Source organism: Oncorhynchus mykiss, chromosome 23, assembly GCF_013265735.2.
Source record: "Oncorhynchus mykiss isolate Arlee chromosome 23, USDA_OmykA_1.1, whole genome shotgun sequence".
NCBI lineage: Eukaryota > Metazoa > Chordata > Actinopteri > Salmoniformes > Salmonidae > Oncorhynchus > Oncorhynchus mykiss.
In genome coordinates this window covers 55971882-55985405 of record NC_048587.1, presented here as the reverse complement: position 1 = coordinate 55985405, position 13524 = coordinate 55971882, and the positions used below count along the sequence as shown (strand labels likewise).

The 13524-nt window shown below is 42.1% G+C and overlaps 1 protein-coding gene across 2 annotated transcripts; it reads left to right on the top strand.

Moving 5' to 3' along the window:
* The first annotated feature begins 553 nt into the window (after positions 1-553).
* Positions 554-4139, top strand: LOC110502998 (homeobox protein SIX2). 2 transcript variants are annotated; one of them, XM_021581361.2, is made up of 2 exons: positions 554-1626; positions 3262-4139. In XM_021581361.2, exons 1-2 carry the CDS (start codon positions 1067-1069, stop codon positions 3563-3565), a joined length of 864 nt encoding a protein of 287 aa, XP_021437036.1. In that variant the 5' UTR covers positions 554-1066; the 3' UTR covers positions 3566-4139. The 2 variants fall into 2 exon arrangements, with proteins under 2 accessions (XP_021437036.1, XP_021437035.1); XM_021581360.2 differs by having other exon boundaries at positions 554-1632.
* The last annotated feature ends 9385 nt before the right edge of the window (positions 4140-13524 follow it).

Here is a 13524-nt window from a genome sequence, read left to right as displayed (position 1 = left end):
CCACGATTGGAAGGTGAGGTAACTGTCTTCAAATCTGGGAACTTTTCTATGACCGTTTTTTTTTGTTGTAGAAATCTATTTAATTCAACTGTCTCCCATTCCTGGAACACGTCAACAGTGGCCCCAGTTTGCCTAAGTTTTTTAACTTGGGGAAATACTGTATCTATAGACTTTTGTCACTGTGTCGAAACAGGTCAAATTATACCACATATTTCAGGTAACAATTTGTGTTGTTCCCCCAGCAATGTTTATTTACGCCGAGCCTATAGTTTAAGTATGATATCTATACCATGATGTGCCAGATGCGTGCTGTAGGCCTACATAAAATGTCGTATTGCAATGTAAACATTAGATGGCACATCATTAATGAGCAGGAATGGTGGAGACTGTGTATACATTTTCTACGCGCTTTGGCGCCATCCTCCCCAGAAAAAAGGGATCACTGCTCCACAGCTTCGCACTCTTTGGCTGCCTCAAATGTCTGTCAAAAATTGGGAGAAAAAAAATATATTTACTGGAAAAATCTGGGCAATATTTCTATTGGTAGGCGAGCTTGGATAGAAGGGGACAATCAGTCAGTGGGACCAGGTAGCCACCTCAAAGCATATCTGGTTACTTTGGATGACAGCGTAACCATGACAAAATCATTTGACTAAAACTATTGTCTTTTCCTCGCCATCCACGGGTCAGATAACCAACCAATCACAGTTCACATAATCGCTTTTCTTTCCATCTTAGAATAATATTATTAAAACTAGTGAGCAAGCCTGGTCTTCAGGAATAGGTTATGTTGAAACGAAATAGAAAAGGTGGACAACGACTGTGGAAGGAGTAAACTCTTTCTCTCAGTATACTTGATGGGAATGCTATGCATTTTGTATTGCCATTCATGAACGGGACTTTAGTTTTTACATTTCGATTGGATTTTATATTTTGATACAGCCTACTTTTGGAGAACTTCATGGTTGTTCGTGGACTTACAGTGTAGGCTACTTGCATTACTGTCTTAGCCATAACAGAGGACGTGGAAGTAGAGCAAAATATACGTGTTTATTAACTAGCAACCATGTCTATGCTTCCAACTTTTGGCTTTACGCAAGAGCAAGTTGCGTGCGTCTGCGAGGTCCTCCAACAGGGTGGAAACATCGAACGGCTCGGGCGATTTTTGTGGTCTTTACCCGCGTGTGAGCACCTCCACAAAAATGAAAGTGTTCTCAAAGCTAAAGCTGTGGTCGCCTTTCACAGAGGCAATTTCAGAGAGCTTTATAAAATCCTTGAGAGCCACCAATTTTCCCCTCACAATCACCCGAAGCTGCAACAGCTTTGGCTCAAAGCACACTACATCGAGGCGGAGAAGCTCCGAGGCCGCCCTCTCGGGGCTGTGGGAAAGTACCGCGTCCGCAGAAAGTTCCCCCTGCCTCGGTCTATCTGGGACGGCGAGGAGACAAGTTACTGTTTCAAAGAGAAGAGCAGGAACGTACTCAGAGAATGGTACACGCATAACCCCTACCCTTCCCCGCGGGAGAAGAGGGAGCTCGCCGAGGGCACAGGGTTGACAACCACACAAGTCAGTAACTGGTTCAAAAACAGACGGCAAAGAGACCGCGCGGCAGAAGCTAAGGAAAGGTACGAGTAAGTAAATGTTTACTCTTTGTCTTATTGGTACATTTGTTTCAATGTTTATGTGTGCGTAAAAGTCTGGAAGCTGACTTTACCCTGGATTATCTGGTAGGAGAAACCGACTCATACATACTATCCTCTCATTTCATACCAGGGTATTCTAAATTATGTAATATTTTATTATAAGCGATCATTAATAATAATTATAACTTTGATAAACACAAGCAAACTAATAGCATGCTATTATTTGACCATTTAACCTATCCATGTGACTAATTGACGCATGCTTAGAAATATGAACACTGGATGAATTTTAAAGAAAACATAAGGAATCACCCTTGAAGATATAAACCTGAGTACTTGAACATATGTACATTTAGGCCTGGTTTAACTATTTCGCACAACAACAAAAAATGTTCCTTGAATGTCAAGATGTTGATATTCTGCTAGTAGGTGGTAGTTATTTTGCTATTGCTTACTGAGCTGTTTGTACATTTCAAAGTTTCGAAATTATAGGCCTACTGTAAAGAGGACCTTTAATGTCTTTAGTCAGGTGTTCACTCAGAGGGTGTCTTCTTTCACCCGCTGGTGACTAATTCAAGCTGAAACCACTGCGTAAATCATGCCTTTCCACTTTAAAACCATGAGTCATTGCGCCGTGACTGTGAATCTATGCCTAATACACTTTTAGCAATAATTAGGTCTGTCATTAACGCCTGCCAGCCTGTGTATACACAGTTGAGGTTTGACCTTATGCCTTCATACCCATATAAGCCCAAACTAACCGTATAGACCAGTTTAGATATCATTCAAATGGCTCAACATTTTTTTCCTAACGTTGACTTGATGGAATACGGTAATGACAAATGTGTCTATTTATTCGTCCTCATTATAGGGTACGTGTTGTTTGATAAAATATGTTTAGAAATGGCAAAATGCAATTCAGAGTCTAATTAGATAATTATATAATAACAGTTTAGTTATAAATATAAAATAAATTGCCTAGTGTGTGTGTGTATGTATGTATGTATGTATGTATGTATGTATGTATGTATGTATGTATGTGTGTGTGTGTGTGTGTGTGTGTGTGTGTGTGTGTGTGTGTGTGTGTGTGTGTGTGTGTGTCCATTGCATTCACAAATTCCAAAATAAGTGCCATGCGGACTTAACGCGCTTGTGACAAGTGCATATAGTTGGCCATATGTGTCTATTAAATATTACATAGTCCAGTTTTTATTACAAACAAGATCTGCATAATGAGACTAGATGATGCAAGAAAATCGAACACTGATCCTAGTTTCAAATAGGCTTTGACTCATGAGTTTCACACATTGTTATTTTAATAGCTACATAGCCTGCTACAACTTCTTATAAAAATACAGCATAGGCCAATGACAGCGACGACATAACCTACACTTCTCATTTACCAGTTCATTTTAGTCTACAGGCCTGAAACGTGTCAATTAAAAACTGTACTAATACTACATGTTTAATCTAACAACTCAGGATAATTATGATGAGCCTATAGGCAGGCCTATGTGTCGTTTGCAAGCGAATGCATGTTTGTAATGGCTACATGACAATGCGGAATGATGTAGGCTACGTTATACTTTACTATATTATTATCTTTCCTTTCTACAGGGAAAACAACGAAAACTCCAACACCAACAGCCACAACCCATTGACTTCTTCCATGAATGGAAATAAAACACTTTTGGGGAGCTCAGACGACGACAAAACGCCCTCAGGGACTCCGGATCACATTTCCTCGAGCCCGGCAATGCTCCTCGCTTCAAACTCCGGGCTGCAGATGCACGGCCTCGCGCCTCCACCTGGGCCTAGCGCCATCCTCGTGTCCAGCCTTGACTCCGTGCACCATCATCACTCTTTGCACGACACTATACTGAACCCTATGTCGTCTAACCTGGTCGAACTCGGCTCTTAAACATGGGACCCTGTTGGGAAAGACCTTTCTGAGTGCACATGGATGTTTGAGAAAAGCTTCAGGCACTTGAGGCAAAAGGAAAGAACAGAGTCGGAAAAATGTGACACACGCCGTGAGAGGTGAGATGGTAGGCGTTTAGCTGAACAGGCTGGACTGAATGGTATTTTACCGGAATGTAATAACATGTCATACTGTTGAAAACGATAACAATAAAATGTCTTAATTCGTGTTACAATTATCGTTCTTATTTTAAGGGATACATATCAAGAGATGCATAAACTCCAAGTCAGGTATGCCCCATGTCCTTTCGTTTACACATAGGTTTTCCAAGAGAGCCCCATTCAGTTTGTTTTTGTTTTGGGTTATCATCGCTAAGTGTTTTACTATCATGAGAGCCGAATGTTAACGATTACAGACTATTATATTTTATTATTTGTATTTTGAAATCATTTGGAGAGAGACTGCGTGTAAACTCTGCGATTAATAACTAAACATAAACAAATAGATCCCACTACAGTTTTATATACACTTTACAATTATAACGAATAAACAGGAGAACTTGTTTAATTTGAAATATTTCCGCTTTTTCTTTGAAACATAGCAATTAATTTTTGTCGAGTCTGTTTTTGCATATCACAGTTGTCCATTAAGAAATATATCGTATGATGGAAAACACCACCTGAGACGTTAAATGCTTTAGAACTCACATTTAAAACTATTGTTGACCTTAATGTCAACAGGTGCGTCAAGAATAGGAGGAGCCCTTGATTAATTATTTCGGAAAGGCAACAGAATGTCTAGCGTGAAAAGAGACGTGTTATGCATCTGAGTTATGATTAGTATATCAAGCAGGCTATACCTATACCCTATAAACCGGATGCAAAGGCAGCGCAATATGACCTGGTTGTTTTCTATTTTTCTTGCAATAAGCCAAGACCTGGGTCTATATCATTTCTCGAAATGTAATATGACCAGAACAATTGTCAAAGTAGCCTACAAAGTATTTGAAAACCTAAAAGCATTTTTGACTTTATACGTTTTGCTTGCGTTGTTGGGTTCGTGTTTTAAGATGGGTATTTTGGGTACACAGGCAACCCAATTCTGATATGTTTCACAATAATTGGTCTTTTGACCAATCACATATTTTATTTAACTAGGCAAGGCAGTTAAGAGCAAATTCCTATTCACAATTACGGCCTATCCCGGGCGACGCTGTGCACCGCTCTATGGGATTCCCAATCACGGCCGGATATGATGCAGCATGGATTCGAACCAGGTACTGCAGTGACGCCTCTGTAGTGAGACACAGTGTCTTAGACCACTGCCCCAGTCGGATCTGATCTGATTTTTAAAAATACCAATTAGTGAGAGAAAAACAAACATAATTGGGCTGCTGTCTAAACGCAGCCTCCTTATAGGTTCACAACCCCGGTGCCCATGCGTGTTACTCTTTTACACATGACTATTATCAAAAAAAGCTGACCAAAATGACGTAGACCATAACGGAGCTTGATGTTCAAGTGATGACACTTCATCTTTCCTCCCGCAAATGAGAACAAAAGTGTGGTGTTCACAGAGACAAATACAAAACTAGAAACGTGTTGAAAGATGGCACTTAGTTTGAATAGCTTTAAGCCACCACCTCCCATCAACCAATCTCTTATACTTTCAAAGTCTTGTTGAATATGTCTAAAAACAACATTGACATATTCCCTTTTTCAGGAATTGTCGGTCTTCATTTTTTTGTCCTTACATAGTTTAATCTCTCTGTTCAAATAAGATCCCTTCTATGCGCCATATGGATACCTTGCGGGATAATACATGTGAGATGCATCGAACCAATTCCGTGTTTCGAATGTGATATTCACAATAAAAAAACTGTTTTGACACTGTGTCGGACCGCAGGTAGAGCTAGTGGTTCGAGCGTTGGGACAGTAACCGATTAAAAAAAAAAAAAAAAACTTTATTTAACTAAGCAAGTCAGCTAAGAACACATTTGTATTTTCAATAAGGGCCTGTTTAGGGGCAGAACGACAGATTTCTACCTTGTCAGCTCGATGTTTTGAACTTGCAACCTTTCGGTTACTAGTCCAATGCTCTAACCACTAGGCTACCCATAGTCGTGTGTCGTTCTGTGTCGTTCTGCCCCTGAACAAGGCAGTTAACCTTGTTCCTTGACCGTCATTGTAAATAAGAATTTGTTCTTAACTGACTTGCCTAGTTAAATAAAGGTATAAATAAATGTGAATTCAGATATAAGCAAGATGCTATTCAAAGTGTGCATTTATATAGGCATTCGTAAAAATGTGTGTATAACCAAGGGTTTTTCTTGAGTGGTAAGAATCACACCTTGTTGGCTCATGGGACCAAAAAGTTATTGTATTCAGTCCTCTCTCTTTATAATTAGCAAACATTTTAATGGATACTCAAAACAACCATGCCCCATAATGCCGTCTGTGTTTGGGTAGGAGTAACACCAAATACTTTGTTTCTCACAAACCAAATATTTTAATTCCGGGGAAGTGCACGGTTTTGCTCTTGACTTTCTCTCGCTTTCTCCAACAGCTCAAATCCGAATGTTAACTAGCTTGGTATGAGTGCAGCATGTGTGCCTAAAGAGGGGCGGAAAGGTTGTTAATGTTTTGGGCATAAGATGTTACAAATCTCTGTCGGCATTAGCTGGGCGAAACAGAACATGTGGTTATAAATACAATGCAATGTGTTGATTTAATGCTGGAAAGACAGTTTATGGGAACATTACTGCAAACTGCAATGGAAACAAACTAAACAATAGTGGATTTCTGCACTGCATTCCACTTTTTCTCTCCCTCTCGCTCTCTCTCTCTCTGTCTTTCACACTTCCCTATCGACTTTTACAAAGGAGCTAAAGACGTTGCAGGTGTAATTTCTGTGGTTATATCCAATTTTCTCTTTGGTTATATGAGTGGTATTATACTGACTGTAACAATTGCTGCTGACTTTAGGCTTCGGTGCAGATAACATCCTTGCAGTACTTGTAATTGTACAAGTATAGTCATGCTGTTTAATTCTTAGAACAATATACCAATGGACTTGTGCAATGTTTTCGACATGTAAACAAGTGTCCAGTAGACAGAAAGCCGAATAGGTCACTTGAGCTTACCTCAAATACATAAACTAATAAGTCCTCTAAGCAGTCATACTGACTATTCAGTTCAAGGCTGAATTTTAACTTGAGATGTGCCTGAAAAACTTCCGGGCATATCTTTCACCGAGCCCAATGCAAGCTTTACGCAATGTAATATTTTTGCACGGTTTTTCTCAATGCATCCGGTTTACAATATTGTATAACAGTATATACAAAGTGAGACTACGCAAATGGAGACCTCTCTCATCCAAGCACTGGAGTAGCCTGTTGTTAGACAATCCACCAGGTAACATATTGTGTGGGCCCTTACACTTTATCTATGGATTTCGCCTGACCTTTAAACTAGAAATCATTGGAATATGTGATTATTCTGTACTAATAAATCTTCATTCAGTTCATGCCCATGCGTCAAATTACGCATATGTAGGACTGATTTACATTTGCATTGTTCTATAAATAATTGTCAAATATTACTATATATAGTATATGTCAGATAGGTATTTAAATGCAAGATTACTTAAAAAATTAAGTATTAAATTGAAATGTAATTCTAGACAATATAATTCGCCTCATAATGTTATTTATTCATTGTTTTGTCATGGGTTTACATTCTTTGTTATTTAATCTGATAATGTTTTCCTGTTAAATTTAGATTTGAGCAAATTATGAAGAACAAACTAAGGACCAAATTTTATACTCAATGCTGTTGTTTTCTAAAAGACATTTAGATATATATTTTTAATTATACAATTCCACGAATGTAGGCTATTGTTTTATGATTGGGCTAGTCTCCTAACCAAGCAACATGTTAAATTAAAACCTTTGCGGACATGTTGACATAATACCCATATCTAGCTTTAAAGGACATGGATATAAGGATATGAGAAAGACACATTTATTTCTAGGCCTGTATAAGGTAATTGGTGCTGTTCTACCCCTGAACAGGCAGTTAACCCACTGTTCCTAGGCCGTCATTGAAAATAAGAATTTGTTCTTAACTGACTTGCCTAGTTAAATAAAGGTAAAATAAAAAAAGAAATAATGTTTCGTTTCGTCAGTAGACTAAACGTTATTGTGGATGAAAGGTAATACTATTTGTGATCAATAAAACCGTACCCTTGACAGTAATCAATAACCGTATAAATTATCAGCTGCTGGACCTGATCTAATCGATAAACTGTCAATAAAGCCACATTCCATAATATGCAGATATTAACGGATCAAAGGCAATATATTACCTGTAAACTAATTTAGAACATTTTTACCGTCGTCACTGAAACCTTGACGGAAGTTATTTTAAGGTGCAGCCTTTCATTTTATTCTGTGATACAGATGTTACATGACCTACACCTATAAAATGTATTCAGTGTTTTGATACCAAACTCACTCATGTTTATGCATGCTGACAGCCTACTCAGCAGTCATCGGAGTCAGCTGAATAGCACAAGGCACACCGATGTAATTACAACCGTTTGGTTTTGTTTCACTCGTTTTTCCTATATTTTTTTATCTATAAAGTCGCATAGATAGGACTTCTGTTGACAAGGAAGTAGTACAACATTATATTCAAGACAACTGAAGAAGATTCTAATGCCCCAAAATTTCCAGGCCACATACAATTGTCCTTTCACACGGACTAAAAGACGCCCAAATAAAAATAATAATTAGAAATATTAGTAGTATTATTTGCCCATTATTGTTCGTGCCCTCAATAAATAATTAGGCTATATTACAATATTACACTACTGAGGGCTGTTCTTATGCCGTGGTATATTGGCCATATACTACAAACCCCCGAGGTGCCTCATTGCTATTATAATCTAGTTACTGACATAATTATAACAGTAAACAAGTAGTTTGCATCATACCCCTGGTATATTGTCTGATATACCACGGCTTTCAGCCGAAAGCCAATCAGCATCCAAGACCCAAACTCTCCGGTTTATAATATTAATTATACATTATAGTTGTAATTGTCATAGCCTACTAATCATCCATATCCGTTAACAACTTTCCATTAGAGAAGTGTGATGGAGTGGTTTGTGCACAGTTGAGAACCGTTCCATAGAGTGAGGTTCAATGGGATGTGTAGCATATTGATGGACACATTGATTACAACGCTTCTTGGCCCAGAACGCATATCAGGTGCATCCCCTAAAACGAGATAAAACGGTGGGGAAACGGACGGTGTTGTGTTACGGTCAACGAAGAGCGACGAATAGGCAGGGGAGTAGGCTATAACCAGAGGCTTAGAATTAATGCACTACACTCCCACTATACCGGACGGATACAGTCACAGTACTTCGCTGCTGCCTGTCACAGACGCTGACATTTGCTTGAGTGACTGGTCACTGTTCAGGCCTACTCCTTAGATTTATCGAAACACAAACGGAACCCTGTCACAAGTGTAGTGGAAGTCGAGCTGACTGTATATTTTGTGACCTGTATACATATCATGTGGTGTTTGGTTGTATAAAAAACTACTCCATCTCATATAAATTGTACATTTAGCAATTCAGCTAACGCCGGCCATATTGATTCCATGAAGTTCAGCAGCGATAGTTTTTCCAGAGGCGTCACATGACACCATACCATTATTAAATCAGTCCACCCAAGGATTACCTAGACCATTCTTTATGCATTTACAGTGCATTCATTCGGAACACAATGGGAAGATTAAATAAGTAGCCTAGAACACAATACTGATTTAACTAGTGTTTTGATGTCGTTTATCAACTGACAACATAAAACAAATACATTTTAACTCAGCAGCTAGGAGCTGTTACAGACTTAGATTTTTACATGTATGTTTTGAGGTTGGACTTTAGCACCTATAGCACTTTAGCACGTAGGGTGCACAGATATGTGTCACCTCATTAGTCAGGATGTGTTACACCTGTGCTAGTTGCCACCTCGTTAGTGGGAAGGTGTTTCACCTGTACTGGCCCAGCTGCTATTTAAGAGTGGTTGGCCATGTGCTCCAGTTGTCTTGAGAGATGTGGATGGGCAACACATTTAGTTGGCTTGCCCTATTTGATTTCTAGAAAAACATTCCTTTGAGCTTTGCAGTTTTTGATAATAATGGGGCTGGACAAAGGATGGAGGGGTAATAATGGGGTAATAATGGGGCTGGACAAAGGATGGAGGGGTAATAATGGGGCTGGACAGAGGATGGAGGGGTAATAATGGGTCTGGACAGAGGATGGAGGGGTAATAATGGGGCTGGACAGAGGAAGGAGGGGTAATAATGGGGCTGGACAAAGGATGGAGGGGTAATAATGGGGCTGGACAAAGGATGGAGGGGTAATAATGGGGCTGGACAGAGGAAGGAGGGTTAATAATGGGGCTGGACAAAGGATGGAGGGGTAATAATGGGTCTGGACAGAGGATGGAGGGGTAATAATGGGGCTGGACAAATGATGGAGGGGTAATAATGGGGCTGGACAGAGGATGGAGGGGTAATAATGGGGCTGGACAAAGGATGGAGGGGTAATAATGGGGCTGGACAGAGGATGGAGGGGTAATAATGGAGCTGGACAAAGGATGGAGGGGTAATAATGGAGCTGGACAAAGGATGGAGGGGTAATAATGGGGCTGGACAGAGGATGGAGGGGTAATAATGGAGCTGGACAGAGGAAGGAGGGGTAATAATGGGGCTGGACAAAGGATGGAGGGGTAATAATGGGGCTGGACAAAGGATGGAGGGGTAATAATGGGGCTGGACAGAGGATGGAGGGGTAATAATGGGGCTGGACAAAGGATGGAGGGGTAATAATGGAGCTGGACAAAGGATGGAGGGGTAATAATGGGGCTGGACAGAGGATGGAGGGGTAATAATGGGTCTGGACAGAGGAAGGAGGGGTAATAATGGGGCTGGACAAAGGATGGAGGGGTAATAATGGAGCTGGACAAAGGATGGAGGGGTAATAATGGAGCTGGACAGAGGATGGAGGGGTAATAATGGGGCTGGACAGAGGAAGGAGGGGTAATAATGGGGCTGGACAAAGGATGGAGGGGTAATAATGGGGCTGGACAAAGGATGGAGGGGTAATAATGGGGCTGGACAGAGGAAGGAGGGTTAATAATGGGGCTGGACAAAGGATGGAGGGGTAATAATGGGGCTGGACAGAGGATGGAGGGGTAATAATGGGGCTGGACAAAGGATGGAGGGGTAATAATGGGGATGGACAGAGGATGGAGGGGTAATAATGGGGCTGGACAAAGGATGGAGGGGTAATAATGGGGCTGGACAGAGGATGGAGGGGTAATAATGGAGCTGGACAAAGGATGGAGGGGTAATAATGGAGCTGGACAAAGGATGGAGGGGTAATAATGGGGCTGGACAGAGGATGGAGGGGTAATAATGGAGCTAGACAAAGGATGGAGGAGGAATAATGGGGCTGGACAATGGATGGAGGGGTAATAATTGGGTAATAATGGGGCTGGACAAAGGATGGGGGGGTAATAATGGGGTAATAATGGGGCTGGACAAAGGATGGAGGGGTAATAATGTGACTGGACAGAGGATGGAGGGGTAATAATGGGGTAATAATGTGGCTGGACAGAGGATGGAAGGGTAATAATGGGGTAATAATGGAGCTGGACAAAGGAAGGAGGGGTAATAATGTGGTAATAATGGAGCTGGACAAAGGAAGGAGGGGTAATAATGGGGCTGGACAAAGGATGGAGGGGTAATAATGTGGTAATAATGGGGATGGACAAAGGATGGAGGGGTAATAATGGGGCTGGACAGAGGAAGGAGGGTTAATAATGGGGCTGGACAAAGGATGGAGGGGTAATAATGGGTCTGGACAGAGGAAGGAGGGGTAATAATGGGGCTGGACAAAGGATGGAGGGGTAATAATGGGGCTGGACAGAGGATGGAGGGGTAATAATGGGGCTGGACAAAGGATGGAGGGGTAATAATGGGGCTGGACAGAGGATGGAGGGGTAATAATGGAGCTGGACAAAGGATGGAGGGGTAATAATGGAGCTGGACAAAGGATGGAGGGGTAATAATGGGGCTGGACAGAGGATGGAGGGGTAATAATGGAGCTGGACAGAGGAAGGAGGGGTAATAATGGGGCTGGACAAAGGATGGAGGGGTAATAATGGGGCTGGACAAAGGATGGAGGGGTAATAATGGGGCTGGACAGAGGAAGGAGGGTTAATAATGGGGCTGGACAAAGGATGGAGGGGTAATAATGGGGCTGGACAGAGGATGGAGGGGTAATAATGGGGCTGGACAAAGGATGGAGGGGTAATAATGGAGCTGGACAAAGGATGGAGGGGTAATAATGGGGCTGGACAGAGGATGGAGGGGTAATAATGGGTCTGGACAGAGGAAGGAGGGGTAATAATGGGGCTGGACAAAGGATGGAGGGGTAATAATGGAGCTGGACAAAGGATGGAGGGGTAATAATGGAGCTGGACAGAGGATGGAGGGGTAATAATAGGGCTGGACAGAGGAAGGAGGGGTAATAATGGGGCTGGACAAAGGATGGAGGGGTAATAATGGGGCTGGACAGAGGAAGGAGGGTTAATAATGGGGCTGGACAAAGGATGGAGGGGTAATAATGGGACTGGACAGAGGATGGAGGGGTAATAATGGGGCTGGACAAAGGATGGAGGGGTAATAATGGGGCTGGACAGAGGATGGAGGGGTAATAATGGGGCTGGACAAAGGATGGAGGGGTAATAATGGGGCTGGACAGAGGATGGAGGGGTAATAATGGAGCTGGACAAAGGATGGAGGGGTAATAATGGAGCTGGACAAAGGATGGAGGGGTAATAATGGGGCTGGACAGAGGATGGAGGGGTAATAATGGAGCTAGACAAAGGATGGAGGGGTAATAATGGGGCTGGACAAAGGATGGAGGGGTAATAATGGGGCTGGACAGAGGATGGAGGGGTAATAATGGGGCTGGACAAAGGATGGAGGGGTAATAATGGGGCTGGACAGAGGATGGAGGGGTAATAATGGAGCTGGACAAAGGATGGAGGGGTAATAATGGAGCTGGACAAAGGATGGAGGGGTAATAATGGGGCTGGACAGAGGATGGAGGGGTAATAATGGAGCTAGACAAAGGATGGAGGAGGAATAATGGGGCTGGACAATGGATGGAGGGGTAATAATTGGGTAATAATGGGGCTGGACAAAGGATGGGGGGGTAATAATGGGGTAATAATGGGGCTGGACAAAGGATGGAGGGGTAATAATGTGGCTGGACAGAGGATGGAGGGGTAATAATGGGGTAATAATGTGGCTGGACAGAGGATGGAAGGGTAATAATGGGGTAATAATGGAGCTGGACAAAGGAAGGAGGGGTAATAATGTGGTAATAATGGAGCTGGACAAAGGAAGGAGGGGTAATAATGGGGCTGGACAAAGGATGGAGGGGTAATAATGTGGTAATAATGGGGATGGACAAAGGATGGAGGGGTAATAATGGGGCTGGACAAAGGATGGAGGGGTAATAGTGTGGTAATAATGGGGCTGGACAAAGGATGGAGGGGTAATAATGGGGCTGGACAAAGGATGGAGGGGTAATAATGTGGTAATAATGGGGCTGGACAAAGGATGGAGGGGTAATAATGTGGCTTGACAAAGGATGGAGGGGTAATAATGGGGCTGGACAGAGGATGGAGGGGTAATAATGGGGCTGGACAAAGGATGGAGGGGTAATAATGGGGCTGGCCAGAGGATGGAGGGGTAATAATGGGGCTGGACAAAGGATGGAGGGGTAATAATGGGGCTGGATTGAGAATGGAGGGGTAATAATGGAGCTGGACAAAGGATGGAGGGGTAATAATGGAGCTGGACAAAGGATGG

Coding starts and splice junctions, on each gene's coding strand:
- LOC110502998 (XM_021581360.2), top strand. CDS start 1,067: ATGTCTATGCTTCCAACTTTTGGCTTTACGCAAGAGCAAGTTGCGTGC. Junction 1,633..3,261: donor GAAGCTAAGGAAAGGTACGA/GTAAGTAAATGT, acceptor TCCTTTCTACAG/GGAAAACAACGAAAACTCCA.